The 26,446-nt window shown below is 42.2% G+C and overlaps 1 protein-coding gene across 14 annotated transcripts in view; it reads right to left on the bottom strand.

The window, feature by feature from the left end:
- FRMPD1 (FERM and PDZ domain containing 1) overlaps positions 1-26,446 on the bottom strand; it is a 74,452-nt gene that overhangs the window by 30,820 nt on the left and 17,186 nt on the right. For 6 of the 14 annotated variants that reach the window (XM_044439496.1, XM_044439498.1, XM_044439500.1 and 3 more), the window contains 5 exons: positions 14,725-14,870; positions 9,380-9,615; positions 5,472-5,561; positions 1,671-1,828; positions 916-1,018 (listed from right to left, as the gene is read on the bottom strand). In XM_044439496.1, coding sequence (XP_044295431.1) covers positions 916-1,018; positions 1,671-1,828; positions 5,472-5,557 — 347 coding nt within the window. In that variant the 5' untranslated portion in view covers positions 5,558-5,561; positions 9,380-9,615; positions 14,725-14,870. Of the gene's footprint in view, positions 1-915; positions 1,019-1,670; positions 1,829-5,471; positions 5,562-9,379; positions 9,616-14,724; positions 14,871-26,446 lie in introns of those variants that run through there. The other 8 variants (XM_044439506.1, XM_044439505.1, XM_044439508.1 and 5 more) reach the window with 6 other exon arrangements.

Genomic DNA, 26,446 nt, shown 5'->3' with positions numbered 1-26,446 from the left:
AATAAATAAATAAATAAATAAATAAATAAATAAATAAATAAATAAATATCTGTCCCTCCCTTTGCTCCCACTTTTCGGTCCAGAGCCAAGTCATATTGTTTCCCTCTTTTTAAGTCTGTCAAAACGCAGCCCTTCCCACGCCACTGGCATCTGGGCAGCTTCCTTGGACTGAGTCCTTCTGGCCCTGGCTGGTCCTTCTAGTCCCATTTTTAGTTAATTTTATTTATGTTGAGAGCAACACTGACTGGAAGCAGCAGCTCACTGGAGTTTCAGGCAGGAGTTTTTTCAGCCTTACTGGAGATGCTGGGAATTGAGCCACAGACCCTGCATTCTCTCTTGCAACAGCTCTTGGGGCCTCTTTCCAATGTTGGGCAGAGCCAAAAGAGAAAGAGGTGGGGCAAAAATATGATGATCGTTTATCTCATCCTGCCAGTAACTCAGCCTCAGAACAGGGAGTTCAATGTTTAGAATGAGGAAAACTGGGGAAGAGGTGGGAAGCCACCAAACAGCTGGGGGAAAGGGAGTGAGGCATGGACAACTCAGAAATCCTGAAGGATGAGGACTGGGACCCAGGCAAGCTGGCTTTGGCCTGCAGGCTTGAAGTGCCACACCCCGGCATAACCTGCTTCGTAGCCAGCATGGTTTTCAAGATCCACAAAGCCACTGTCAGCTCAGCAGGGCTTCAGATGGGTTTTTCCTGAGTAGCACCCCCAAACTCCAGTTCTGAATCATGAATAATTTTGACACAGCTGAGGGGCTCAAAAGCAGTTCTGCGACTTGGCACTGCAGTGAACTACTCAAAGGAGAAAAGTCACAGATTCCCCCTGGCTGGCACACATCTCTGGTATGAACTCAAGCAGTGCTTTGGAAGCCACCCGTAACACTTTTCCCTGCAAGCCTGCTCCCCCATTTCACCTTAAAAGAGTGGCTGCTTCTTCACCAGTTACATCTTCTGCTGCTTTGCTGTTTATTGCAAGAATGTGATCCCCCGGCAGAAGCTTCCCGTCAGCAGTGCTGCCTGCAAAATATCATTCTCTTTTCAATTGACAAAATCACCCTTTAATCAGAAGAATGAAGCCATGAGGTACTAACTGGCTCGGGGTGGGGCACATGGGAATCAGAGTCTAGTATACCTGAAAGGCATCAGGCTGGGGAAGGCTGGCTTATTTGGTTAGTGTTCCACAGAAATTAAATTTCTAATTTAATTAGAAATGTATTACATTTGTAACTAAATTATAGCTATTATTTCTAAGTTGGAGCAAGACTTATTAATTAGCACAGCAATTTATGCAAATGGTTGTCCTCTTTCGTCCTCTTCTTTGGCTATGCATAAGAGGCCATTTTAAGGCTCAAGGACACATTCTGGGCTCGGGCTTCTCCACCAAATTTGGAGCCAAGTCTGCTCTGGCTGACCCTACCCTAGTATAATCACACTGTGGCACTGAGGAGATAACAAATGTACCCAAGTGAGTTGTCCTCAAGCTGATGTGTTAAAGACCCACGGACAACTTTTTGTATTAAAAAAAAGCTTCAGCTGTGGGGTGGTACAGAAATGAAATTAACAACAACAGCAGCAACAACTTTCTTCTTCTGTTGTTATCGTTGCATGTCCTTGCCTATACACTATAACTCTTCCATCACATTGGGGGAGAGAGGAAATGGAGTCCTACCTGCAGCAACAGATGTGACAAGAAGGGGAAGCTGCTGGGAAACCTCAAAGCCATAATGCCCAAGCAGCTCATCCTTTTGGACATCGACCGTGAGTTTTACATGGCTTGCAGGTTGGCTAATTCCGTCTGAGGGTCCGTCACTCACAGATGCTCTCCCCCTGCAAATGTAGAAAAGGAATGCCAAAAAGAGTTCTTCAAGGCTTCCTAATTTCCTGAAATCTCCTCATCTGCTCCTGTTGTATCCTTACATACATAAAATGAAAACAAACAAAAAGTAGACTGTTGACACTTTAAGGGCTATGAAATTTGCTTCCATGAAAACATGCTGCAAGTGGAAAGCCTAGGTCCGAGCAATATTTGAAGTATGATTGAGTATATCAACCAGGCACACCCATACCTGAGAGACTTGGCATCAATGCAAGTGAAATCAAACCTTAAAACTTAAAATCAGCATTTCTCCCACTGTGCTCTTAGCCTTAGGTCAAGAGGTACAATACCAGGTCAACAGCATCTTGCATTGTGGGCCATGGAAGGCACAACCCCCTGGCCCCTATATGCTGCCAGAAGGGGAGAAAAAAAGATTTCTACTTGGTAGCAGCAGAAACAGCCACAAGACAGAAAGGGGGAAAAGGTCCAGGAGCACACTATTTTACTGCTTCCCCTTCCATTTATGAAACATGGCACTGCTGGTTTGTGACTGCAAGAAATGGTCAGTTGCAAATGCAGAATTTCTTTATGTATTTAGTTATTCTATTTATACCTTGCCTTTTTCCTGCAAAGAACTCAAGGCAGCTTACAAGATTTGCTTCTCGTCCATCTTATAAAAACCCTATGAGGTAAGCCAGGCTGAGAGCAATAGTCCAAAGTCACTCAGTGGGATTCATGGACAAAGGGGGACTAGAACCCAAATCTCCTGAGTCCCAGCCCAGCACTCTCACCACTGATATAATGGCAACCCAACTTTCCGGTGCATGCCCAACATGGGTTAAACTGAGCCATAGACCAGATGGCAGCAGGTGGTGTGTAGGGCAGCTGCCATGGGCAGAGGCAAGTCTTGTCTGGTATCTCACATCCAGCAGGGCTTCGATTTAGGGGGGTACATGGGTAGGTGGTGTGAGGGGAAGAGACCAAGAGCTGCATAATATATGAGAGAAGAAAAAAGAAACGAGAGAGCAAGACTGGCGTGGGCTGCTCGTGTTAGGCAGGAAAAGCCAGGAGCAGGAAAAGAAGGGAGGTGTGGCCACACTGGTCTGACCATGTGCTGCTCGCCCCAAGTTGCAGGTGGCTCAGGGAACCACCACATTCAGTGGCATGGCCAGGGTTGAAGGATGCCCAAGCAGAATGTCTTGAAGCATCCTCTCTGCATCCTCCCAAGTGGTTTCAATCTCCCCATATTTCTCTGCATCTCCTAGTTGGCTGTGTCCCTCCCTGCCCTGCCCCCTTACAAGGCAGGGGCACCTGCCTCCTGCCTGCCTGCCTACCTTCCATTTATTGCAGAAGAGTGTGGGTGCACTGTACAGAGAAGCTGCAGTTGAGTTGCACCGAGCATCTTCATTTCTGCAGAATACCTTTCGGCCCATGTGGGACCACCAAAAGGTTGTCGGGAGAAATGAAGATCCTGGCCATGACTGCGACTTCCTTCCTCCTACTCCCACCTCTGATTTCTTTTCTTTTCTCTCTCTTTTCTAGAGAAATGTGTGGTTATTGCATCTGGGAATCCTGTGGGGAGTCCTGGATCTGCCCCTGATGGTCTGGCCTTACTGATACTACTGGAATCAGGGGACAGGAGACAGGGGAATACACAGAGCAGGAAGATCAGCATAAGAAAACTTCGGGAAAAGCATAATGCCTGGGAAGGAATGAACTAGAGATAGACAAGAAGTAAAAATGTGCAGGTTTGGGATAGGAGAATGATTTGGGAAGGCTCTGCCAGGTGCTGTCAACACAGAATTCACTTTTGCGCAAAGCAACAGTCCCCAGTATAGAAGCAACTCCTGCAATGCCCTCTTTCCAGGATTTCTGACTGGGGACCACCAACTGGCATCATAGAACAAAGGGTATCCAGCAGAAAAGTATCTGGCCATCACAATGCTGCCAGAATGATGTGCATGCAATGTCAGTTGGTTCACAGGCATACCAGTCATCATGCCTCTTGCCCTCCCCCTCCCTTAGGCTAAAATGTTTGAGTTGCTTTATACCTCAGCCTCATTGCAAGCAACCCAGCTTGCTAACTACTTCAGATTTCGTTACTGTAGTACACAGGGCTTTTTTTGTCATAGAATGCACCGGAACAGCATTCCGGCACCCTTTTTTGACAGATTTTTCCAACGGATTTTTCCAAGTGATTTTGAATTGCCCTGTCGGGCATAGCAGGTCGGCGGCAAAAGTCATTAAAATAGTACATGCAGGCTGCTTGTGTGTCCGTGCTGATTGTGAGGGTGCTGCTCGGCTTGGGATGCTGCTTGGCTTGGGATTGGTCGTGTGGTCTGGCGCTGAGTGCTTACTGCCGGCGGCGACCATTATGTTTATGTGTGTGTAGAGTGACTGGCTACGTGCAAAAGGTAAATAATTTCTTTATTTTAAAAAAAGTTGGTGAATTGAAAATCTTTTTTTAATTTTTAGCGTAAAAGTGTGACCCCAAATTTAAAAATGAAAAAAAAAAAACTAATTACTTCTCAACCACCAGTCCTGCTAATAAAAGATTACCCTAAAAAAACCCTAAATAAAAGATTAACAAGATGTGAGTTCACAAAAAAAGCACTGGTAGTACATAAGAACCTAGGAACCGGCCTTCTACTGAGCCAGATCACTGGGCCATCTAGGCCAGTACTGGCAACACTGACTGGCAGTCACGGCTCTCCAGGGTTTCAGGCAGGATCTTTTTTCAGCCTTACTGGAGAAGCCAGAGCTGGAACCTGGGACCTTGATGCAATGTTGGAACTCTATCGCTGAGCTACAGACTCTTCCCTCAACACTGCAAATAAATGCATATCTGTGGGGTGCACTAAACTTTTGACCTGGGCTCAGAAGAAATACAAGAAACCAATGCAGAAAAGCCCAAATTGTTCTTAGATTTGCCCTGCACTTCACTTCTCAAAGAAGATGATAGCAACCTTCTGTTGCAGCTGCAGTCTCTAGACTAGGGCTAGGCAACTTGTGGCCATCCAGATGTTTTGGCCTACTATACCCATGAGCCCTACCCAACACAGTCAGTGGAGAGGGATCATGGAAGTTGGAGGCAAAAAGATTTAGAGGGACACAAATTGTCTCTGGCTTACACCAGACTGTCTCCAAAGGTATGTCAGAGCGCAAAGCATAGAACACATTGCAGTACTCTAAAGCAGGGATGCAAAGCCACTTTTGGCCCAGGGAAAATTTCATTTCAGAGAAGCTCTGGGGGGTCACATGCCAGTGGACAGCAAGTATAAAGTCACAAATTAGCAGCCCGAGGAGATGCATTTCAACCTATCAGAAGAGGAAAGGTGGGAAACCCACAAAAAATCAATGGTTGGGGGAAAGAAGTAGCATTTTGTGAACAAGAAGAAGGTTGGACTGGGATCACACAAGAGTTGGATTAGGTCCCAGGGCCTAAGCAAGGCAGTCAGGTCTATCTCAGAGGGGAAGGATCACTGTAGCAATACCTGTTAAGAACTAGTAGTAAGTTCTCCTTGCTTCACAAAAGCCACCTGAGGTTCAGTTGATCATGCAAAGTCCATGAGAACCTACAGACCATGCTCTTGTGTAACTTGGATGCTCCACATTTAATAAAAGTGCTAAAAAAAATGGAAGGAAAACACAGACCTGGCTGAATTATCCCGTGACCGACGCAGCCATTTTGCTACCATCTGCTCTATCTTCCGTGCTTTGCGAGTCTCCAGATCTTCCATTTATCTGTGGAAGAAAGACATTGTTCCTATGATGTCCATCACAAAATCATGGCCCTCCAAATCATGAAACTGAATTAGATTTCCTCCAAGAAGGCTAATTTTTGGAGTCTTCAAAAAAGGAACTCCAAATACTTTTTATTACTGAATACTCTTGATAAACAAGAATTGCTTTTATAATTCTAAAAGCCCAAGGGTGGAAGACAAGTATTTCAGACATTTCTCTGCAAGCTTAAAAACAAGTTCATACAATTGTGTGTGTGTGTGTGTGTGTGTGTGTGTGTGTGTGTGGTTATAACTGATCTAGATCAATTATACGAGAATCAAAAGAAAGATGATGAAAAAGGTATGTACAAGGTAATTTGGGGAAAGGGTGGCTAGGCTAAAACCAGTGCTCTTCTATGGATAATCTCAGTATAGAAAGCCAGCATGATTAGATTGATGGAGGCCTGAATTCAGAAGATTGGATTTAAATTCTGACTCAGCCAGGAATCTTACTGGGTGATTCTAGGCCAGCCAGTATTTCAGAACACAACATACACCACTGGACTCCTTGGATGAAAGGACAGGATAAAAGCCAAACAAATATGATATATAAGGATGTGGTTATTCCCATCAACATCATCTGGTCTGTGAAGGGTCTAGTGGGGACTGTCCAACCTCTAATTATATCTACTTCCACATCCTGTCTGCTCTGATGGCAACTGCTTTTCAGTGTCTCAAGCAGAAATGGGCTTCTCTACATGAGGCTTTTGATCTGCTACTTTACTGTGGGTTCTGCTTCTGCAGTCTTTGTGGGATTAAAATCAGCTCCTTTACATGTGGTTCCCCCCCCCCTTTTTTTTCTTCTTCTTCTGACTTCATATATGTTCCATTACACAACTACAAGATTATTTTTATTTATTACATTTTGTACCGCCCACAGTCAAAGCTGTCTGGGTGGTTGGCAATATTTAAGTCACCCATCCACATTTCAGCAAGGCCCAACCCTACTTAGCCTCCAAGATTAGGCAGGAGCAGGAACTTCAGGCTATATGGAATCTATCTCTCTATGGTGCTGCTGGAGTAGAAGAAGACTTGCAAAAATGCACAAGCTTTTTATTCATTCCACTTTTTGTTTCAGACCTGCCCTGTTCAAAAAGCCACAGAAATGCTTGAAAAGCATAGGAGAGGCCCTCACGGATGACAATGTCATGTAAAGTACCCAGAAATTATTATGGGTGAGGAATCATGAGGACACAATACATGCTTTGCATAAATAAGCTCATTATTTGCTGCCTGATTTTTAAAATCTTTTTTAAGCTGAAGAGGCCAGGGCTGAATTAGGAACCATGCGCTGGCAAAGTATATGCTCTGTCCTGAGCTGCTGGCCCTTCTCTAAAGACGTCTTCCTTTCAGAAGGATATTGTTCTCCCTAATATACTAAATTCTATCAGGTGCTACATACACCAGTGGGGAACATGGGCTACAGGGTACTGTTGTATTCATGTCCTGTTTGCAGGCTTCCTGTGTGGGCCCATAAAAAGCAGCTAGGTCACTGAATGGAAAGAATGTGGGATTACATGGATACTTGGCCAGATCCAGTATGGTTCTTCTTATGATTTTAGCAATGGTTGCACTGGGAAGTCTCGGGGAGACCCTTGTTTTCTTTGTCTCAGCCCTTTAGACATAGAAACTTCATAAATACCCTAGACTGACAGAAAGACAAACCAGTGAGTCCTGGATCAAATCAAGGCAGAGCTTTCCCTAGAAGCTAAAATGACAAAACCAAGGCTGTCACATTTTGGGCACAATACGAGAAGGCAAAATTCCCTGGAGAAGGCAATCATCTAGGGAAAACTGAAAGTGAAGTCAAAAGGGAAGACAAAATATGAGATGGATTGACTCCATAAAGGAAGCCACAATACTGAATTTACAAAAGATGAGCAAGGCTGTCAGGGATAGGACATTGTGGAAGGAATTCACAGAGTCATCATAAATTGGAGATGACTTGATGTCATATAACAACAGCAAACCACACTGAACATTATGGTACTTGCTTCTGAGTAGAGATGTTTAAAATTGCATCTATCTTCCAACAGGCTTTTTCTATTTTTTGGTGAACACACATTGTCTTTTTCAGCAAGGACTCCGGCATCCACTAGTCAGAAGCAGATGTAAACTAGTAGGGAGTGGTACTGGACTCAATCTCCTACTCTGCCTCAGGAGCCTATATGCTGTATTTAGAAATACATACTGGCATTTGAGTTGCTTTAAATCAGGAACTCTAACACCAAACTCTCAAAGCAGCCACTAGAATTGTACGAGGCTCAAAGGTAATCAATTAATACTTCCATTTCAGATTAGGAATACTGAGGCTAATGAATATATGATTAGCACAAGGCCAAGATTTATCATTTTACATTTGAGTTGCCATTGTTCAGCTATGGGGAGGCAGAAGCTCTTGATGATTTACTGAAAATAACTAGGACATCATATAACTAGGTAGATCTTGATTGATGTTCTGCCCACCCCTGCCTTGGTGACCTAAAGGTTTCTGAGCTTTCAAAGCTTTCAAAAAGCTTTCATACGTTCAAAGCTTTTAAAAAGAGTTATACACATGCTAAATACAGTAAGCATTGATGGAAGTCTTGGGAAGACTATGTATTGTTCAAATTTTTATTTCATGCAAAAGACAGCAGAGGTCTCTCTGCTTTTCTGGACTACTGCTCTCTCATATTCACATTAATCTGTTTTACTATCTTAATAAATTGTTATTACATTACTGGGGGAATGGGGATGGTAGTAAAACACTGAAACCTTCAAGCAGTAACAGAAGACATGCATGCATCTTTTGGCTACAGAACTGGCGCCATTCAGATTTTAGTCACCACAAACATGGGCAGAGGATTGATTTGTACATCAGGTTGTTCAAACTGCAAGTTTTCAGCAGCATGTTGCCAACATCCACACAAACAGAACACTCAAAAGTCAGTTCCATCATACCAGTTTTGGATATTAACCTGTTGAGCACTGCTGAGTCCTACTGGTCAGGTTAAACTGACGAGCACAGCGACCCCCAAATGCTATTTTAAGGATGCCATTAGAAAGATTACTGATCTGTGGAGGGGGCTGTATGTATATAATGACTGAAATGGTTAGAGACAGGCAATGTGGATTATGTGTTTTATTGAACCCCTGAATACATTGCTGGAAATGGTAAACTGGGGAGGGAGAAAGCCAGTGTCCTAGGTAATTGCTTCTTCAGGCTTGTGCCCATTCTGACAATGTCCTTGAACTAGGACTGTTGGCCCAGGAAGTCTCCAAACTTCTGAATCTCTCCAGGCACCAAACCTGGGAGTGGCAGCTCAGATCTTTCTGGTGACGCATATGATTCAGCCCATACACCACTTAGGGTTGTTCATGTTCTTACAAGGTGGGGTGACAGGCTACTACAGAAGGCAAAAGTGTCAGGCCCCTGCCAGAAGAACTGGGGGACCAGGAACCCAAAGCAGCAGCAGCAGCAGCAGCAGCAATGTCCCAGATTTGCCAGTAGGCCAGGAGAAGTCTGGCCCTTTAGGAGTACTCGAAGGACAAGAACTCTGTCTCAGAGACAGTGGTGTCTCCAAGCCCTCAAGGAGAGACTGCCAAAAAAGACACAAACTCAGAGTGCTAGGCTGTGCCTGAGGCCTTCTTGTGAAGATAGGTCTATTTGCACATAAGAGGCTTGTGCACAAGGAGGGCCTTTTGAGCTGCAGTCACTAAAAGCTCACCCCTGAGGCTTGAGTGTGGCCTAAAAACAGTAAAGTGGAAAGAGTTGCTGGAAGTCATTTTGACCAGACTTGCCTGACTGTAGCTTCACTTGGCTTGACTCCAGATTGCTTGGTTGACTTAATCTTAGCATGAATACCTCTGGATTGAACTCGATGTCTTCTTCTCTCTGCTGTTGTTTGCTATGTTGCCTTGGAAACCGGTATCCTGTGCCCTGGCCTGTTGAAGCCTTGACTTCTGCTTGGTCTCTGTTTGTACTGACCACCTTGGCATTCTTGCACCCTTGAACAAGCAATTGCTAGGCCCAGTTCCTGAAAAATGACAAAAGGCAATCTGAGGCCTCAGCAGATGCAAGGCCATTGTCCCTACTAAATCCCTTGCAGCTTTGCTCATGGCTCCCACAATCAGCAGGCCCTGCTTTCATATTGAAGCCCTTTTGGCTGTTCCATCGACCTCTTTGGGAGCTCCCTGAGGGCTTGCAAAACTTGAACCTGCTAGTTTGGGAACAGTAATGCAGAACCCGTTATCTTTTTTCCATTGCTGGATAACTTCTGCACAAGATCAGTGTTTTCTAGACCTTACTTAGGTCTTAATGAATTCAGAGGCTGGCTGGAACAAGGCAGGTTTGGGAGTAGAAAGGGGAACAGGTTTGCTCAAAGAATTACTGTGGGATTTTAATGGCTTTTCAGGCCTTCACAGAACAGTTTTATGAATGCATAAGCTATATTGCACTATGATATGTAGAAGGCCAAAACCCAAAGGGAAATGTTTCATGAAGAAAGCAGTGGTAATTATGGCTCATAGTGGTTGTTCTTTTTCTGCATAAATATTGTATACCTTTAGTCTCCTCAAAGAAGGGACAGAGCTGCTTTTTGCTAGGATGCCTTACAAGAGAGAACAAATTCTTCAATGTATGTTAAGTACATCTCTTTCTCAGCACATCCAGTACACAACATAATGGAAATAAAGCCAGTAGTTACTTCAAAAAACTTTCTCACCAGAGAAAGTGACTAAATGCAGAATAGTTAAAATACTAGTGATACCCCTGCTAGCTAGTAGTTGCTGCAGGCCATGTCATTGAGGCAACAGAGGAAATAACAGATTTAAGTCAATCCAGCAGGAAATTCTTTTCCAAATGTCCAATGAAATAAATAGGCAGTTCCCAAGGTATGGCCCTTGGCAAGTTACACTCATCAGCTAAGGGTTGTTCCTTGCCCAGGACTATGTCCAAAGGATAACACAATGTGCCCATTTCCATAGTGCCTCTAAGCCAGCCTTCCCTAATCTGGTGCCTTCCAAAAGTGTCAAAAGTTGGTGGAGGTTGTAGTCTGGAGGGTTCCTGCTTGGGAAAGGCAGCTCTAAGCCATACAGACTTCTCTGATCACTGAGATTATCTAACGAGATTACTTTGCTTCCCTTTACCATTTGGACAAAGAATGGTGACCATGAAGGAAGGCACTCTTTCTGTAATGGTAACCAGACTCAAGTTTGTTCTCCTTCCTGAGGCAACCCTGATAGCTTAGCTTCAGATATTGGACATGCAGGTGAATTCTTCTAGTCTGTGTCTAATGACAATTTGGTTTACTTGGTATTTATTGCTTAGGCTGACTGCTCTGGTGGATTGATTGGACTTATAGAGCTTGTGTTAATCAAACTTTGGATTGATTGGACTTACGGAGCTTGTGTTAATCAATGGTCTTTTTGTTGTTGTTGTTAGAATGTTATGTTTTATTAAGCCAGTCAACTTTGTTTACAACCACAGTTTGTTTTAAAAAAAAAATCAAGGCTGCATTTTGAAGACCAAGAAGGACATTCTGGATAAAGATACAAATCAAATGACTATAACCATTAATATTACCATGGTTACAGAAACCAAGGTAACTGTTATCGAGAACAGGAAGTTCATTACACATCTCCACAACAGTTTATATTGAATGATCTCTAGGACACAGGATAACGGCTAAATTAACATCTGTATTTATAATTTTTCCATGCCTGCTGTAAATCAAGTGGCCTTGTAGGCAGCAAACTTGTCCCAGTCAGACAGTTTAATGTTCTGGGTTTTTTGCGAAGACACTGTGAGCTATATCTAGTTGATATATTCCCATGTGACAAAATATGTACTACTGTGTACATCCAAATCCCTCTGCTTGTTAAAGCTATGTATAGAGAGGTGAACCTGTACATATCCATCAGCCAGGACTCCAAAATCATATGCCCTACTTGACATCTTGTAGAAGGTTATGGCATTGAGATAATTCAGTTTAAATTGTTATAGAGATTTCCAGTGATATTCCTGTCCCAGAAAACAATTCCCTGGGCTTTGGAAAGCCAAGTAAAATTATTAATTAGACTTGTAGAGGCTCTCTTTCATTGGAGCCATCTTCTGTGATGAACTCTGGCTGTAAACAAATACATTTGATTGAGGGTGCACTCCTAGACCTGTTTAGACAGGGACTTCTAACATGTTCCTGCCTAAACTGGCATAGGACAGTGCCCAAAGACAAGAGATATTAAAATTTCCAGTCCATGAAGGATCTGCATCCAGACCATATAGGGTTCTTAGCTTCCTAAGTAGCCAAATCCCATCCCTGGAGGAATCCCTGCTGTTATTATCAATCTAGGATAGAAGATAGTTGTGGGGGACTGCTCAAAGTGGCTGCTCTTACCCACACTGGCTGGGACCCTTTCTCCATCTTGATATAGTTATGTGCCTCTTTCAGGTTAGGGAATGCCAAAATGGACAGGGTAGAAGCAGGGTAGAGGAAGTCTGTGGATGTAATCTCACCCACTGGTCGCCATTAAAATGTGCCTTGCTCTTCTAATTTCAAAGCTATGGCTGAGCTGAGGTTACTTATGGCATGTTTTGGTGGTGAGGACAGAAAAGCTCCTCCTATTTTCAGTTGGATTATAATAAACACATTTAGGGTTGGTTCCAGGGTCTGCCTTTCATGAGAAGAAGGATCCAGTCTGCAAAAGGTTTTACAAGTTTATCCATTTCATCCTCACAACAGCAACAACCCTGTGAGATAGGCTGAGGGTCAGTGACTGGCCCAAAGACACCCAGTGAGCTTCATGGCCAAGCGTTAACTGAAACCTAAATCTCTCCTATCCTGGTTCATTTGAAGGTCTGTAGCCCCCCCCCCCCCCACACACACACACACACTCACTCTCTTTCAACTCAAGACTGAACAGGTATGCAGAAGGACTTCACCAACAAATCAGATTTTTAAAATAATTCTCCTTTTTTATTTGCCTTTCCGCCCTCGATCTGCCTGATTAAGAGGCCTGGAGAGATCAAAGCTTGCACATTTGTGTGATCTTTTTGCTGGCTTAATAAAGGCATTACATGAACATACATTTTGGCATTTTTCTTATGCCTACACAAATACCTTTCTGTGTGTTTCCCATATAGATAGTCTCTCATACATAACATGGTGTTCCTGCATTGACTGTAAACAATCTTTGTCAATTGCCTTACTTCTTTTCAGATGTCTCTTTAGGGTGAAGTCAGGCTACCAAGTGCAGTCTTAGGCAAAACAAAGGGCTGAATTAAATGCATGCTCATGCAGAGGAAGTGAGTTCAGCATTTCTGTGAATATTGATCAGCCTGTCATTATCTTTTCAAAGCTTTTGTGGTTAAAAGTAGGATGACTTCTGGTTGGTTGCTTGTTTACTTTTCTCCCATAAAAGAGAGCTACTTCTGGTCAGGTCTTGTGTCTGGCTTAAGTATAGCTCTAGTTAACCTCATTCTCTAACAGAAAACTTCTGACCCCATGCCAACCAGGAAGGGGAGTAAATCATAGACAGGATTGGGTCTGTCTGTCTGCTTATGAGGTGCCTAAGGGCAAGGACAAAGAACCTATTCCCAACAAAGGATGTGCATCAGCAAAGCCCTTCCAGGACATCTGAAAGAGTTAAAAGCTTGACAGTTACACAAGTAGGGGTAGGTGGGAAGAGGACATGCCCACTGCCCCTTCAGCAAGGAAGAAGCCCTCTCAAACTCTACCACCCAGGGTGTTGCGTAGGCTGGAGGTGGGGGCTGGCCAGGAGGGCAGCTGCGAAAGAGGGCAAGGGTCCTTACCCTTTACAGTAGTGCAGAAGATGAGTATGTATGAAAAGACATACCTGCCAAACCTTCCTCTTCTACCCAACTTTTAAAGGCAGTAGAAGAAACCTGACCTCTTTCAATATCTGGCCAGCCAGCCTCCAAACCTCCCATCTCTCCTTTCCAATTCAAATTCAGGAGGAGAGGTAAATCCTCAGCATTCATTTGGGCACCATCTCATGCTTCAGAAGAAGCTGAGCCTCCCACGAAAGAGTCCTCCTAAGCCCTGACTTGTCTGAATTGTAATATTTTTCTCTCTGGTTCAGGCTTAACTGGTTTCCCTTCCTAATCTGCCTGAAACATAATTAGACATTGGATTGTGATGCATAAATTAAGAGTTACAAAAAGTTTGAGGTTTGCCACAAACCACACCATTGTTTCCTGTGTTGGAGCTGGTAAAGGCTTTCCTTAACTCTTCTTAAGAGCTGAGTTTACAATGAAATAGTGGAATGTGGATGTAGGGAGAAACCACACTATAGCTTTCTAAGCTAAACTTTGCCTGTGAACACCAACAGGGTCTACTTGTCCATTAAACAGCAGAAACACAGAGGCAAGAAAACAGCATGTTGCAGATGGAACACTTAATGAGAGTTTGCAAACCAGCCTCAAAAAAAAAAAAAAAAGTAGTTTGTGGCAAATTCTGAACTTTCTTTATGCTTAATTTAGTAATAGTAGTGGTATTCTGCTCTCATACCACTGGGATTATAATTATTGGTAATGAAGGGATGGGGAAGAAATTTGTTTGGTTTGCAATCCAATACGAATTTATGTTATCCAATTCAATCCAAATTTATGTTATTAGTTATTTTGAACTAATAGATGAATAGGAACTCAATCATCCTTTAAGAGTTGCACTTGTTTGGATTTTGCTATGGAATTCTATTAAAAATGTGTGCATTAGGCAACATTTCATACAAAAAACACATATTGGGAGAAAGGCACAGAAAAATGCATCATGTGGGCGTAAAAGAAATTCTCAACATTTGCAATGCATTGAATTTAGGGTCAAATAAAGAGAAATGGTAAGAACTGGAAACTGACAGATCCTTTGCAGCTAAATGCTTTGATGCTTGATCATATCTCACAGCAGTTAACACTGCTGGTGAAATGATTGTGCCCAGGAGCAATGAGTCCTCTGTTATTGATAAACATTAAGCACACTCAGTAAGATTTCAATAAAATGCTAAGAAGCCTCTAAGGCTAGGTTTGTGTGCAGAAAGAACAAGGTCACAATTAAAAGCTGAAGAGAGACAGAAAGGAATGAATACACAGACATGAATTCATTGAACCTAATAGCCTTGCCAAGACTTACTTGTGTGCACGTGCCTGCTTAATGTTGGCTCTAACTCAGCCAAGCCTCTCACAGGTTTTGCATTTTATAGGCTGCCAGTCCTGCTTCCAGCCCTGGATGTTACTTGTTGCTTAATGATCAAGACATCAGTTCATTTGCCTTCCAACCTGTGGAGGAAATGGAGCACCATATGAAGATTCAGGCAAGATTTTAAGTAGCACCTGCTTCAAGGATCTCCTCCTCTACAGATGATTCTGTGGGGCACCAGAATCATCCCTTTCATGGTTTCTTTTTTTATAAGAACCATTTGGGTTAAAATACAAGGCACAAGCAACAGAACACAACAATTCAGTTCCTTCAATCTAGTCAGGTTCTTATATATTTAGTCAGACTCTTACGTGTGTGGTTGTTTGGAGGGAGAGGGAAATATTAGCCACCTGTTACTAAAATGTGGGTCCTTCTTTAATAGATACTTTAATAGATACTTTAATAGATAATAGTATCTTTAATAGATACTATTAAAGTATCTTTAATAGATACTTTAATAGATACCAATCTTTCACCTGAATGTTCCAGAAAATGACTGAAAAGAGGATAAATCATGTGAGATCTGAAATATAGAAGAAATTGAGCTATGTAAATATATATGAGTTTCAAGAACTCCTTCCTTACACATGCACCATTTCCTTTGAAATGGTATATTCAAAAAACTGCCCTGAAGGACATTGTGTTGGCACATTAAATGCTCTGTGCGCTTGCCTGTTCTTAAGAGAAATCAAATATGATGGTGAAACTGGACAGAATCCCATGAGCCCTAGAGAAACAAGTTCTATTAGCCAGAGAGTATAGATTTTGTCTTTCAATATCATATCCCCTTTGAATCTGAACACTGAATGACTGTCATAGTTCAAACATTAGAAGATAGTCAAATGAAATATGGAGGAAACTAATTTTATGTGAAAACCTATGGAACCATTTCTTAGAAGGTGAGTCAGCTAGCACAGGTCCTGGCATTCCTGGGAGGCAAAGTGAGAAGAAGTTTAAGAAATGGCTTGCCAGATGAGGCTTTGGGAACTCCAGCATCATGGAGTTGACAGCAGCAGCCCCTGGAGGGGCTCAAGCTGGCTATAGAAGGATGGCAGCTCTCTGTTTGCATCTCCAGCATTTGAAATTGAGATGCTTGTCACTTCTGTACATCAAGAATCCATGTAGCTACTGTGGCTAATGGTAATGGAATTTGCTTAGGCATTTTTGAAGCCGTTTTAGTAGCCAGCCACACAACTAGTGGTAGGCAGTGAATTCCATAACAGAAAGAATTACTGTATGAAGAAATGCTTCAATCTGTATGAGCAACATCATTGTTTGAGTCTGCCTCATTATATTATTTATTTAAAAATACTATCTATTATTTTTATAGAAAATCTAAGATGGTTTACAATTTTACAAACACAGAAACAATATTATGAGTGGGAGAAGAGTTTCCCTCATCCAATCCCATAAACCTCCATCCAGTCATTTTGTACTGATCTTGTTAACCTCCATCATGACCTTTCCAGTTTCCCTTTCCCCATAGGCTAAAAAACCTCAAATGCTTCATTTTTTCCTGGTGGTTGTATGGAAGGTGTTCCTACTCTTCGATCGTAAGTTATTAATACAGCAGGGCATCAACTCCTCAAAGGAAAATGCAATGCATTAGTCAGATCTCTGAAGAAATAACTGTGATCCCCAAAATGGAAGTTCAGTAACCTGGTATGTTCCCAGTAAAATATGTACCATCCAGCTTAAAAGCAGGTATATTGCCTGTTTGAAGCAGGGGCAGGGAACCATCTTGGCTTGTGAGTTAAATACAACCTGTGCCCTCATAGGCCACCCCAATGGCAATCAGACTTAGGTCCAGTTCATGTAAATAATATGGATAACTGCAGCAATGTCTGGCCTGGAAGTCCTCCTCACTAATCCTAAATAGATGTGGACAACATGTGACAGGAAAAAGGCACTGCACATACTAATGGTCTCCTTTTAGAGCTACTTAAATCCTGCAGCTGACCCCTAGCCATGCAACGAACCTCAGTTCCAAACTGTTTACACTATCCCAAGATATAAACTGAAATATAGAAAGTGATGGGGCCTGCTTCTGTATTTTCCTTAGAGTGGGATCAGTTTGATTATTTCTATCGCTTGCCTTAATTCAAGACCACCACCTGCTCTGAAAGCAAGCATCAGCTAATGCATCAGATAACAAAAGTCATGCTGGATCAGACCAAATGTCCATCTAGTTCAGAACTTTGTACACACGGTGGCAAACTAGATGCCCAACGGACCCCTCAGGATGGGTACAAGACCTCCTCCTGCCCAGCTCCTGGTGTTTGCAGGCATCCCACCTTTGGTAAAGGAGATAGCACATAGCCAGCAAGACTAGTAACCATAGATAGCTTCCTTTCCCATGAATCTGTCCAATCCCCTATTAAAGCTATCCAAATTGGTGGCCAGCTATGCTTCCTGTGGCAGGAAATTCCACAGTTTAACTATACATTGTTCGAAGAAGTACTTCCCTTTATCTGTTCTAAAGCTCCCAACAATCAGCTTCATGAGACTATTCCCAGTTCAAATGTTATGGGAGAGAGAGAGAGAAATGGCTCCCTCTCCATTTTTTCCACACCATGTATTGTGTTAAACATCTCTGATGTCCCCTTTTACTCACCAGTTGGAGTTATGTTGACAATATTTCAGTCCTCTGATACAATGGCTGCTTATAGAGACATATGAAATATTTTGTAAGAAGGTCAGCAATTTCATGTTTAAGTTTGAGAACTCTCAGATGGATATGATCTGGAGTGGGTGATTCACTGACTTTCAGTTTGTCAAGAAGGTTCAGAATTATGTCTGTTGTCACTACTATCTGCCTTAATTCCTTTCCAAAATATGTAATTTCAGGAATAGGTATCTGGAATTAAGATTGCCGGGAGAAATATCAACAACCTCAGATATGCAGATGATACCACTCTAATGGCAGAAAGTGAAGAGGAACTAAAAAGCCTCTTGATGCGGGTGAAAGAGGAGAGCGCAAAAGTTGGCTTGAAACTCAACATTAAGAAAACTAAGATCATGGCATCTGGTCCTATCATGTTCTGGCAAATAGATCGGGAAGAAAGGGAGCTAGTGACAGATTTTATTTTCCTGGGCTCCAAGATCACCGCAGACGGGGACTGCAGCCAAGAAATTAAAAGATGCTTGTTCCTTGGGAGAAAAGCTATGGCAAATCTAGATAGCATACTAAAAAGCAGAGATATCACCCTGCTGACAAAAGTTTGTATAGTCAAGGCTATGGTTTTCCCAGTTGTAATGTATGGCTGTGAAAGCTGGACCATGAGGAAGGCTGTGCCGAAGAACTGAGGCCTTTGAATTGTGGTGCTGAAGAAGACTCCTGTGAGTCCCTTGGACTGCAAGGAGATCAAACCAGTCAGTCCTAGAGGAGATCAACCCTGACTGCTCTTTAGAAGGCCAGATCCTGAAGATGAAACTCAAATACTTTGGCCACCTAATGAGAAGGAAGGACTCACTGGAGAAGACCCTGATGCTGGGAACAATTGATGGCTAAAGAAGAAGGGGATGGCAGAGGATGACGTGGCTAGAAGGAGTCACTGAAGCAGTTGGTGTGAGCTTAGGTGGACTCCAGGGGATGGTGGAGGACAGGAGAGCCTGGAGGAATGTTGTCCATGGGGTCATGATGGGTCAGACACGACTTCAGGACAAACATAACGTAACTGTAATCTCTGTTGTGAAGACTGATGAAAAAATATCATTCAGCTTCTCTGCAGTCTCCTTGTTCACCCTCATGGCTCCTGCAATTCCATTACTGTCTGATTATTCAGATATATTTAAAGAATTCTTTATTGTTGGCCTTGATGTTAACAATGTCCTCCTCTTTCCTTGTTTCTCTGATTGTCTGCTTGCATCTCCCTTCTGCAAGTTTGTGGTCCCCTTCTAGCTTTTTCAACTGCCCAAGATTTCATTTTTTTTAAAGGAAGCTTTCTTCTCCTTAATAGATTCCTTGACTCTATGCGTTAAGCATGCAGGTGATTTCCTGGACTTTGTCCTACCTTTCTTCACTTGGGTATGCACATTACCTGTGCCTCTGTTATAGTGTTTGAGTAATTCCCAAGCAGACTGAAGTGATTTAAACTTCTTGATTCCCTTTCTCAGCTTCTTCTTTACCAGTTCCCTCATTTTTGAAAAGTTTCCTCTTTTGAAGTCAAATGCAACCAAATGTTTGACCTATTTAACAGTCTTGCACCCAATTCTACCTTAAATCTGATACCAGCATAGTCATTGTTTCCTAGCTGGCTCTACAACATTTACATCCGGTACTATGTCCAGTGCAACCCCACATAGGACTAAATTCAGGATTGCCTGCCCCTTCTTCTTTACGTCCTGTGTGGGGCACATCACACTACAAACATCTTCCATAGTGTTTGACCACGGCAACAGTTTCTTTACTCTTCCATTCAAGGTTGATACTTCTTAGGTCGTTTTGTAATGTTTGATGCCAGGTCTTTTTTGGGAGTCGCCTCCCTCGACTACCTAGTGATATCCAGTTAATTGCGATCTTAGCAGGGTGTTGTTTATTCAGGTGCACATGTCCAGCAAAATGCATTCTTCATTCTGTTATCAACTGAGAGAGTCTCTGGGTACCACATCTATGCAATACTTCCTCATTTGTAATATGGTCCCAATACATAATATCTTTCTAAGGCAATGTTGCTGAAAGACATTGATCTTCTGGGTAATTTATGTTGTAAACTTCCAGGGCTCACTGGCATAGGTGGCAATTGGTACAGCAATGGCATTAAATAATCTGCACTTACTTATAAGATCTATAGTGGGTGTACTCCAAACTGAGCACATTTGTTGGAAAACACCCATTGCTTTGCCTATCCAGCATTTGTGCTTCTGTTCACCCATCTGCATCCATAATACTGCCTGCCCCTAAATTGATAAATTTAGTCCTTGCTGACACAGAAATAAGAAAAATGGAATGGATTGACTGACATTTTATTGGCATAGACAGCTTGTTTCCTACAATGATGATTGGCTTCATCTGAAGAAAAAAGATGGATAGATTCGGCTGGTTCACTGGGCTTCAGTGGACACCCCATGGAGTGTACAAATGAGCATCCGCATAAGACTTATGGCTGTGGCTTTTCTTTGCTGGATTGACGTGACTATCTTCTTCATTATTTTGCTATGTGGGCAGTTGCTGCATGTCTTCCTGCTTATTTGCAAGATCACTGGCTCCCACTGAATCAAGAACTATGCACTATGGTCCTTGGCTCCTTAAACAAAGAGCTACTTCCAACAGAAGTAGTTAAACATATTTATTTACCAGAGAGAAACAAACCACTTTTCTACCACATCACGCTTTTGATCTTTGCTCAAGAACACACACACAGAACTGGGGCTTGCCAATCAGACTTGAGGAAAAAATCTTAAAGCTATAGATGAATAGCTTAAAAGCATTTGTGATGTCCCAGAGATGCAGCACCTGCAATAATTACCAGCTGAAGGCCCATGATACTCTTCCATCATCTGAAGGACATGACTGTGAGAACTGTGAAATCCCATTTGAGTAGATCCCTTGCATTAGGCATGCTGATTGCTAGAAACACATCATTTGGAAACTGCCATCATGTAGCCCAGTCCATCAGCCTGGGAACAAGCAGGTCACTTGCTTCCAAAGTGCATCCTTATGTTGGAAAATGCAAAGAAGGAACAGGCAAACTCCATTACATTGGCTCCTAAAGTGGCTGTGGATTGGCAGCTTTTGGGAAGTATCTCTAGCAGTCCACTTTTGGAATGATGTGTGTTTATATCCTGGAGAAGTAGGAACATGCAAGTCTATCCTTCTTGCACAGGCTTACGTGCCTCTCCATTCATAGTCTTGCCACTGTTCTTAAACAGAGCAGATAACATAGCAGATCTGCATTTTTCTGAGGATTGCTGGATGATTTGCAAATAAATCAGTAAAGATCTGTGAATTTCAATTATTTAACAATAAATGACTTCCCTCCCATCCTAAATTATATGTGAAGAAACCTGGGAGATAAGTAGAGGTGGTATGTGTAGAAGGATTGTGAGCTCCATTCAGTTCAGCAACACAGAACAAATTCATGGGATCAGAATTCTTTAATTCGAAAGGTATGTCTTCTGTACAAGGCTCTGGATGGGGGGATTTGATGATTTTTTTTTTTTGTATTTTATGCAGGATTTTATGATTGTAAGCTGCCCTGAGGCTCATGGGATGGGGCGGCATATAAGTTGTTTAAATGAATGAATGAATGAATGAATGAATGTTGGAATTCTAGCAAAAGGCAATCTAGATCCTACACAGGGGCAGGCCAAGACATTTTACTGCCTGAGACATAAGAAAAAATTGTGCTCCATTATTCCGCATACAGAAGCTGACTGGACAGACAATTCAATTTTACTTTTTTCTTTCTTTTTTTAGTTTAAATATACACTTATACACATTTGTCTTTATAACACTGAATACATATACAATGCATATACAGTAGACACTCAGTTAACTGGCACCCATGGGTATTAGTAGATGCCAGACAAATGTAGCTTCTGGTTGCTTGAGAATTACTATTAAAAATAGGCCTAGCTAATACTGTATCCCATCCCATCAACTCTGTATTGATATTAATATTAAAATACAGTAATTAAAAGCAAATTAAGACAAACTTCTGCCTTCTGTGACTGAGCCTTAATGTCATGGATCATTGATAAACTGATATTAAATTCCCCCATGAGCACTGCATGACTCTAGCCTCTTGCATATTTCCATCTTCTGCTTGAGGGTAAGCACTAACGTGGGACCTGTTTTGGCATACTTGGGATTGAGTGAGAACACAACATTTGAATTACAATAGATCCCTACCGGTTGGTTTACTCACAGTATGGTGTATGCCACACCAAGTTTAAACTTATATTTCTGCTGGAAATTGATTTCATTTTTTATTTAAAGCATTATTTCTTTGATTTTTTTTTGCTGGTTGCTTGAGTTCCAGCTAATGGAGAGTCTATTGTATATGAAAATATAACTTAATAACATTTATATATGGACTTAGACAAGATATGCAAGCAAGTATCCATTTGAAGGTGGAGGCCATATGCCACTCCTTCAAATGTTGAAAGTGTTGTAAGGTCCTGGATCCACAGCATTATGCAAGGTGTTTATCTTTGCAATACTCTAATATTTGTCTTTTATCTGTCAAGAGGAAATGGAGAATCTATTTATGCTGACTGATAATTTCCACGAAGCAGCTAAATAATTTAAAGAATGTGTTTATCAAAATATTAAAACTATTCCAGTACAAATTTTATCTAAGTAATACCCTCCTCCCAAAAAGACACAACTCCTGGACATTGCCAAAACTTACATAGGTTTAGAAGAGGCATTAGCTGCATTACATTGTCAGACAACAATTAGCCAAACTGGACAATTCCTTGCTAAAAGATGTGTTGTTCAATTTACACAAATCAAGTGTTTTTGCTGAATAAGGTACAAAGAGCCATAGATACCAAAGTGGTGATCCTCTGATTTGACAAGATAAGACAATGTAATTCCCCATTCTGTTCCTGTCTAAAGCTCTGTATATTGTATTTGTTCATTAATAAGAAATATTTGTAGACATGTATTGCTGTACTTAACAAGTCTCAATAAATGCTTCTAATAATGATGGAAACTGGATTCAGTTGACAATAACCCATGCTAAAGGGTTCAGTTTAGGTTGAGTGTAGGCTGATGTTGAAAAATGGATTGTAGCTGAAACCAGCTGTGCTCACAAGCCATGGCTTCTTAACTCATGAGGAGAATCCAAGGTTTCTTACCAGGTTATAATATGTGGGTTGTTCACTATGGTTTGTTATCTTTTTTGGATTCAAACATGATAACCCGCATTTCCATAACAACCCACAGTTCAACAACAACACATACTGAACTCAGGCAACCCTTAAGTGTGGGTTATCATAAACCCAGCTGAAGACTCCAGCCTACATGCTAACAAATGCTGTGATTGCAAGTACTGCCATTCACCAATAGATAGCAAGTCATACTTTGCACTCAAGATAGGAAACAACAGGAGCTCGTCACTGACACCCACTAGTTGACTCAAAACATGCACTGCCTTATCTGTCCATCTTCCCCTGCAAAAACAGTTTCTTACTAATTTTTTGATCTGGATTGTATTCTAAAGTTATTTAATATGTGAACATGGATCAAAGTGTATGTGATCACTTTGCAGAAACTATGGGAGAAACTTTGTGTTCTTGTATGTCTAGAACCAAATGACATCCTTGCAGAAAGAGGAACCAGATAAGAACATTGCTCAAGTGACCAAGGCAACAGATCCAGTGGTCAAAAAGACCAAAGTTCAACATGTCAATAGATAAACCTGGTAACATAAGGCATGATCCAGAAAACCAAATCCATCTTCTTTAATTGGAAGTTGCATCCTTTTCAGAAATAATCTTAGTCAAGAGAAACCTTCCAAAATTTATAAGACAAAACACTGCTTTTGTGGTAATATTTACCAGGTATAGATAAGGGAATCCCATGTATAACATAAACAATCTGAGATGTAGTATTCCATTTGAGTGCATTTACTTTACTCCACACTTGACATTTTATTCATATTATTCATTTATTTAAAACTGTTGTACCCCATCCACCACTGACATCTCGGGATGGCTTACAATAAGGAACAAATAAAATAAACAAAACAAACACATCAGCTGCCCATCAGTTTTTAACATAATCCTACCTTACTGGCCATGAGATTGCATCCTTTACCATACCTAAGGGCAGCAGGCTAGTTTAGGACATGAAGAACATGAAGGACATGAAGAACAGGCTCCCCAAAAAGAGAGGATTGCCCTAGAGGGCTCAGGGGGCCTCGGGGGGCTGCCACTGTGGCCTCCCAGAATCTGCTACCTGCATCACTTGCCTTGCTCTGCCTCCTGGTGGGGCCAGCCTTGATGCTGCAAGGCTGAAGCCTGCCCAGCCTACCCTTGATTAAAAGACCCATGCTTTCAAAGTGTTCCAGGCAACTTTCAGATCACCTGGAATCTCAACGGTGTTTGTTTGTAAGATTAGTCATGACAGAACCTTGCCTAAAAAGAAAGATTGCCTACCCACTACCTATTTTTTTCCTGCAACAAGCAGCCGCAGAGAAGGGCTGTAGGGGGCATATTGGCAGCTCATGTAGTGTACATTGAGGGCCTTTAGGTCTAGCCAATGCCCTGCAAGAACCAAAGAATGGGCCTATAACGTTTCCCATACTTCTCCAACACACTGCTGCTATTCAGTGTAGAATCAAAGCATGCTGAAGTGAAAACCTGGTGATTATACTTTCCTAAAATCATCCCCCACCCACTGTTTTAGAGGATCTTTGTATGTTGCTTCAGCCTGATGTGAACAGAAATGAAGGTGCATTGGGGCTTTCGTGGTACATGATTGTGCACTTTTAGATCCTGCCTTTCATCTCATGTGGACCTCAAGGTGGCATATGTGGCATTCCCAGCCGGTCTCCCTTCCAGGCCTTACTTTGCCACAACTGCAAAAATGCACACTTCAGCAAAGAGCAATGTCAAATGTTCTCAGACCATGCTTTGGCTTGTGTCATAGTCATGCAAAATACTTTTGCAGGCGCAGCTTTTTATCTGAGCTCTGCATGACAATTTGCAGCTGCAGCAAAATGGCTATATCCTCTCTCTTCTATGCATGCATGAAAAACGCCTGAAGACTTTGAATAGAAAAGCAACAATTGTCTCCCACTCTATAAACAAAAGACTTTGGCACAGTCTGTCCATAATTGTCAGAACAAGACTGACTGGTGCAGTAACTAATGTACAAATCTCGCTGTTCAGTAGGAAACAATGTGGCTTCTTTGGTCTGTAAAAGCCCAGTGAACATGCTTCTTCAAGGAACATTATAAGACAATCCACATTTTAATGCGTAATGGGTGACAGCCATGCAGCCACTCTAGCACTCATTCCAAATATTGCAACACCCCTAAAACCATGAGTTGGATCCAGGTTTGGCATACTTAAGAGCAGAACCACTGAAATCAGTGGGACCTCACTGATTTCAGTGGATCTGCTTTAAATATCACTAAGTTTGGAACCATCCTCCCCCTTATATTTCTTACCAAAAGCTGGCAACAAGATTCTGTTCCATAACTCTTCTTTTTTGGTCCAAACTGTACACAGCATTACGTGCTTGCAGTAAGTAATAGCACAAATGTCCTTGACCAGCAAAAATTTTTTAATGGGCCATATTCTAAATGATGCAAAGGTAGGACAGCCACTGATTTGCACCTGAATTCATGAGGGCAAAGGGCTCTATAATCCCCTTCTTCTGGTGTAAGCAGCTATGGAGGGTTTGCCAGTACTCCCAGCTTCCTACCCAGTTGAACCACTCACCTGGAGACCACTGGCCAAGGGTTCTTGGACAATCCCTGTCCTCCAGTGAGTGGCAACTGAAGCTTTACCAGAGCCCTTTCTTTGTGCATCCTGGCTTTTCAGCAGTGCCTGCCATACAGGTGGTGAACTTTAAAGGGCTTCTGAAATGTGGCTTTAACCCACCACTTTACCGAGGCTTCTGCTTCTGGATTCTTTGAGGGATTAAGATCAGCTCCTTTACACATATTTTCCCCATATTTTTCATTTCTGCCTTCCTGTATGTTTCATTACACAACCAGTAGGTGGTACTGTGGTATAAAAAAACTTCAGAAATATACAATCGTTTCATGCCACCATTCACAGATAACATCAGACTTTCCTTGATCTAAAAAAAGCTGCAGAAAAAGATAGCAAAGGTCCTGGAAGATGACATGTCAAGCACTTGAGTTTGTGCATAATAAATGCCTTGTGAAGTAAACCTCCGAAAGAACTGCTGTAGTTGGGATCAATTCAAGCTGATGTCCAGGGATATAGCATCTCTCCGTAACATCAGTGGCCGTAACCTGGGCCAGTGTTAAAGGCAGACAAGGTTGGGTACCTGTCCCTGCAGAAGACTACTGACCAAATTTCCTGGGCTTGGTCAACTGCCTCCGGCTCAGACAATGGTAGAGGTGAAAAGTTGGACCAGGAGATGCTGTGGACTCTGTGCCTTTTGGCTCTCGCCTCCCAAGCAAGCAAGTGGTAGCAAGAGCAGCAGCTGCTGCTCCAAGGGTGCTAAGAACATAGACACTCTGAGGGAGGAGGTCCTCAAGGGGTGTCCTATCCAAGACCTTGCCAAAATCTGGGCTGGCACTAGAAACACCTCTTGTGGTACATGTTGTGGAGCCATACTCATTTTGTGGTGAAGGGTTCTGTTGCTATGCTTCAAGTGTCATGTCTGATACTTTCCACAAAGTACACCATATGTATGGCCTCCCCATGACTTTAACTCTACATCTCCTATTACTTTGCTTAGCTTTGATCACTGCCAACTCCCTCTTTTTAGCAGGACACACTTTTTGGATGCCCCTCTCCTTGACTTCACCACCCTACCAGTTTTACCCTGCTCCTTCAAGTGTTCTCCATCTCATCACCCAAGAAAAACAACCTCTCTGGAACGCACAGTTTGGTAGTTACAAATCTCCTTAATAGGATTACACTCTGCATTATTGCGTCAATTACTTATCTGATAATTCCCCCCCTCCCCCAGTGGCCTAATTTTGGTTACTTTGGTTCCAGA

Source organism: Varanus komodoensis, unplaced genomic scaffold (genome assembly GCF_004798865.1).
Source record: "Varanus komodoensis strain SLA01 unplaced genomic scaffold, ASM479886v1 scaffold35, whole genome shotgun sequence".
Lineage (NCBI taxonomy): Eukaryota > Metazoa > Chordata > Lepidosauria > Squamata > Varanidae > Varanus > Varanus komodoensis.
The sequence above is the reverse complement of the archived record's forward strand: the minus strand, read 5'-3'. Positions and strand labels throughout refer to the sequence as shown.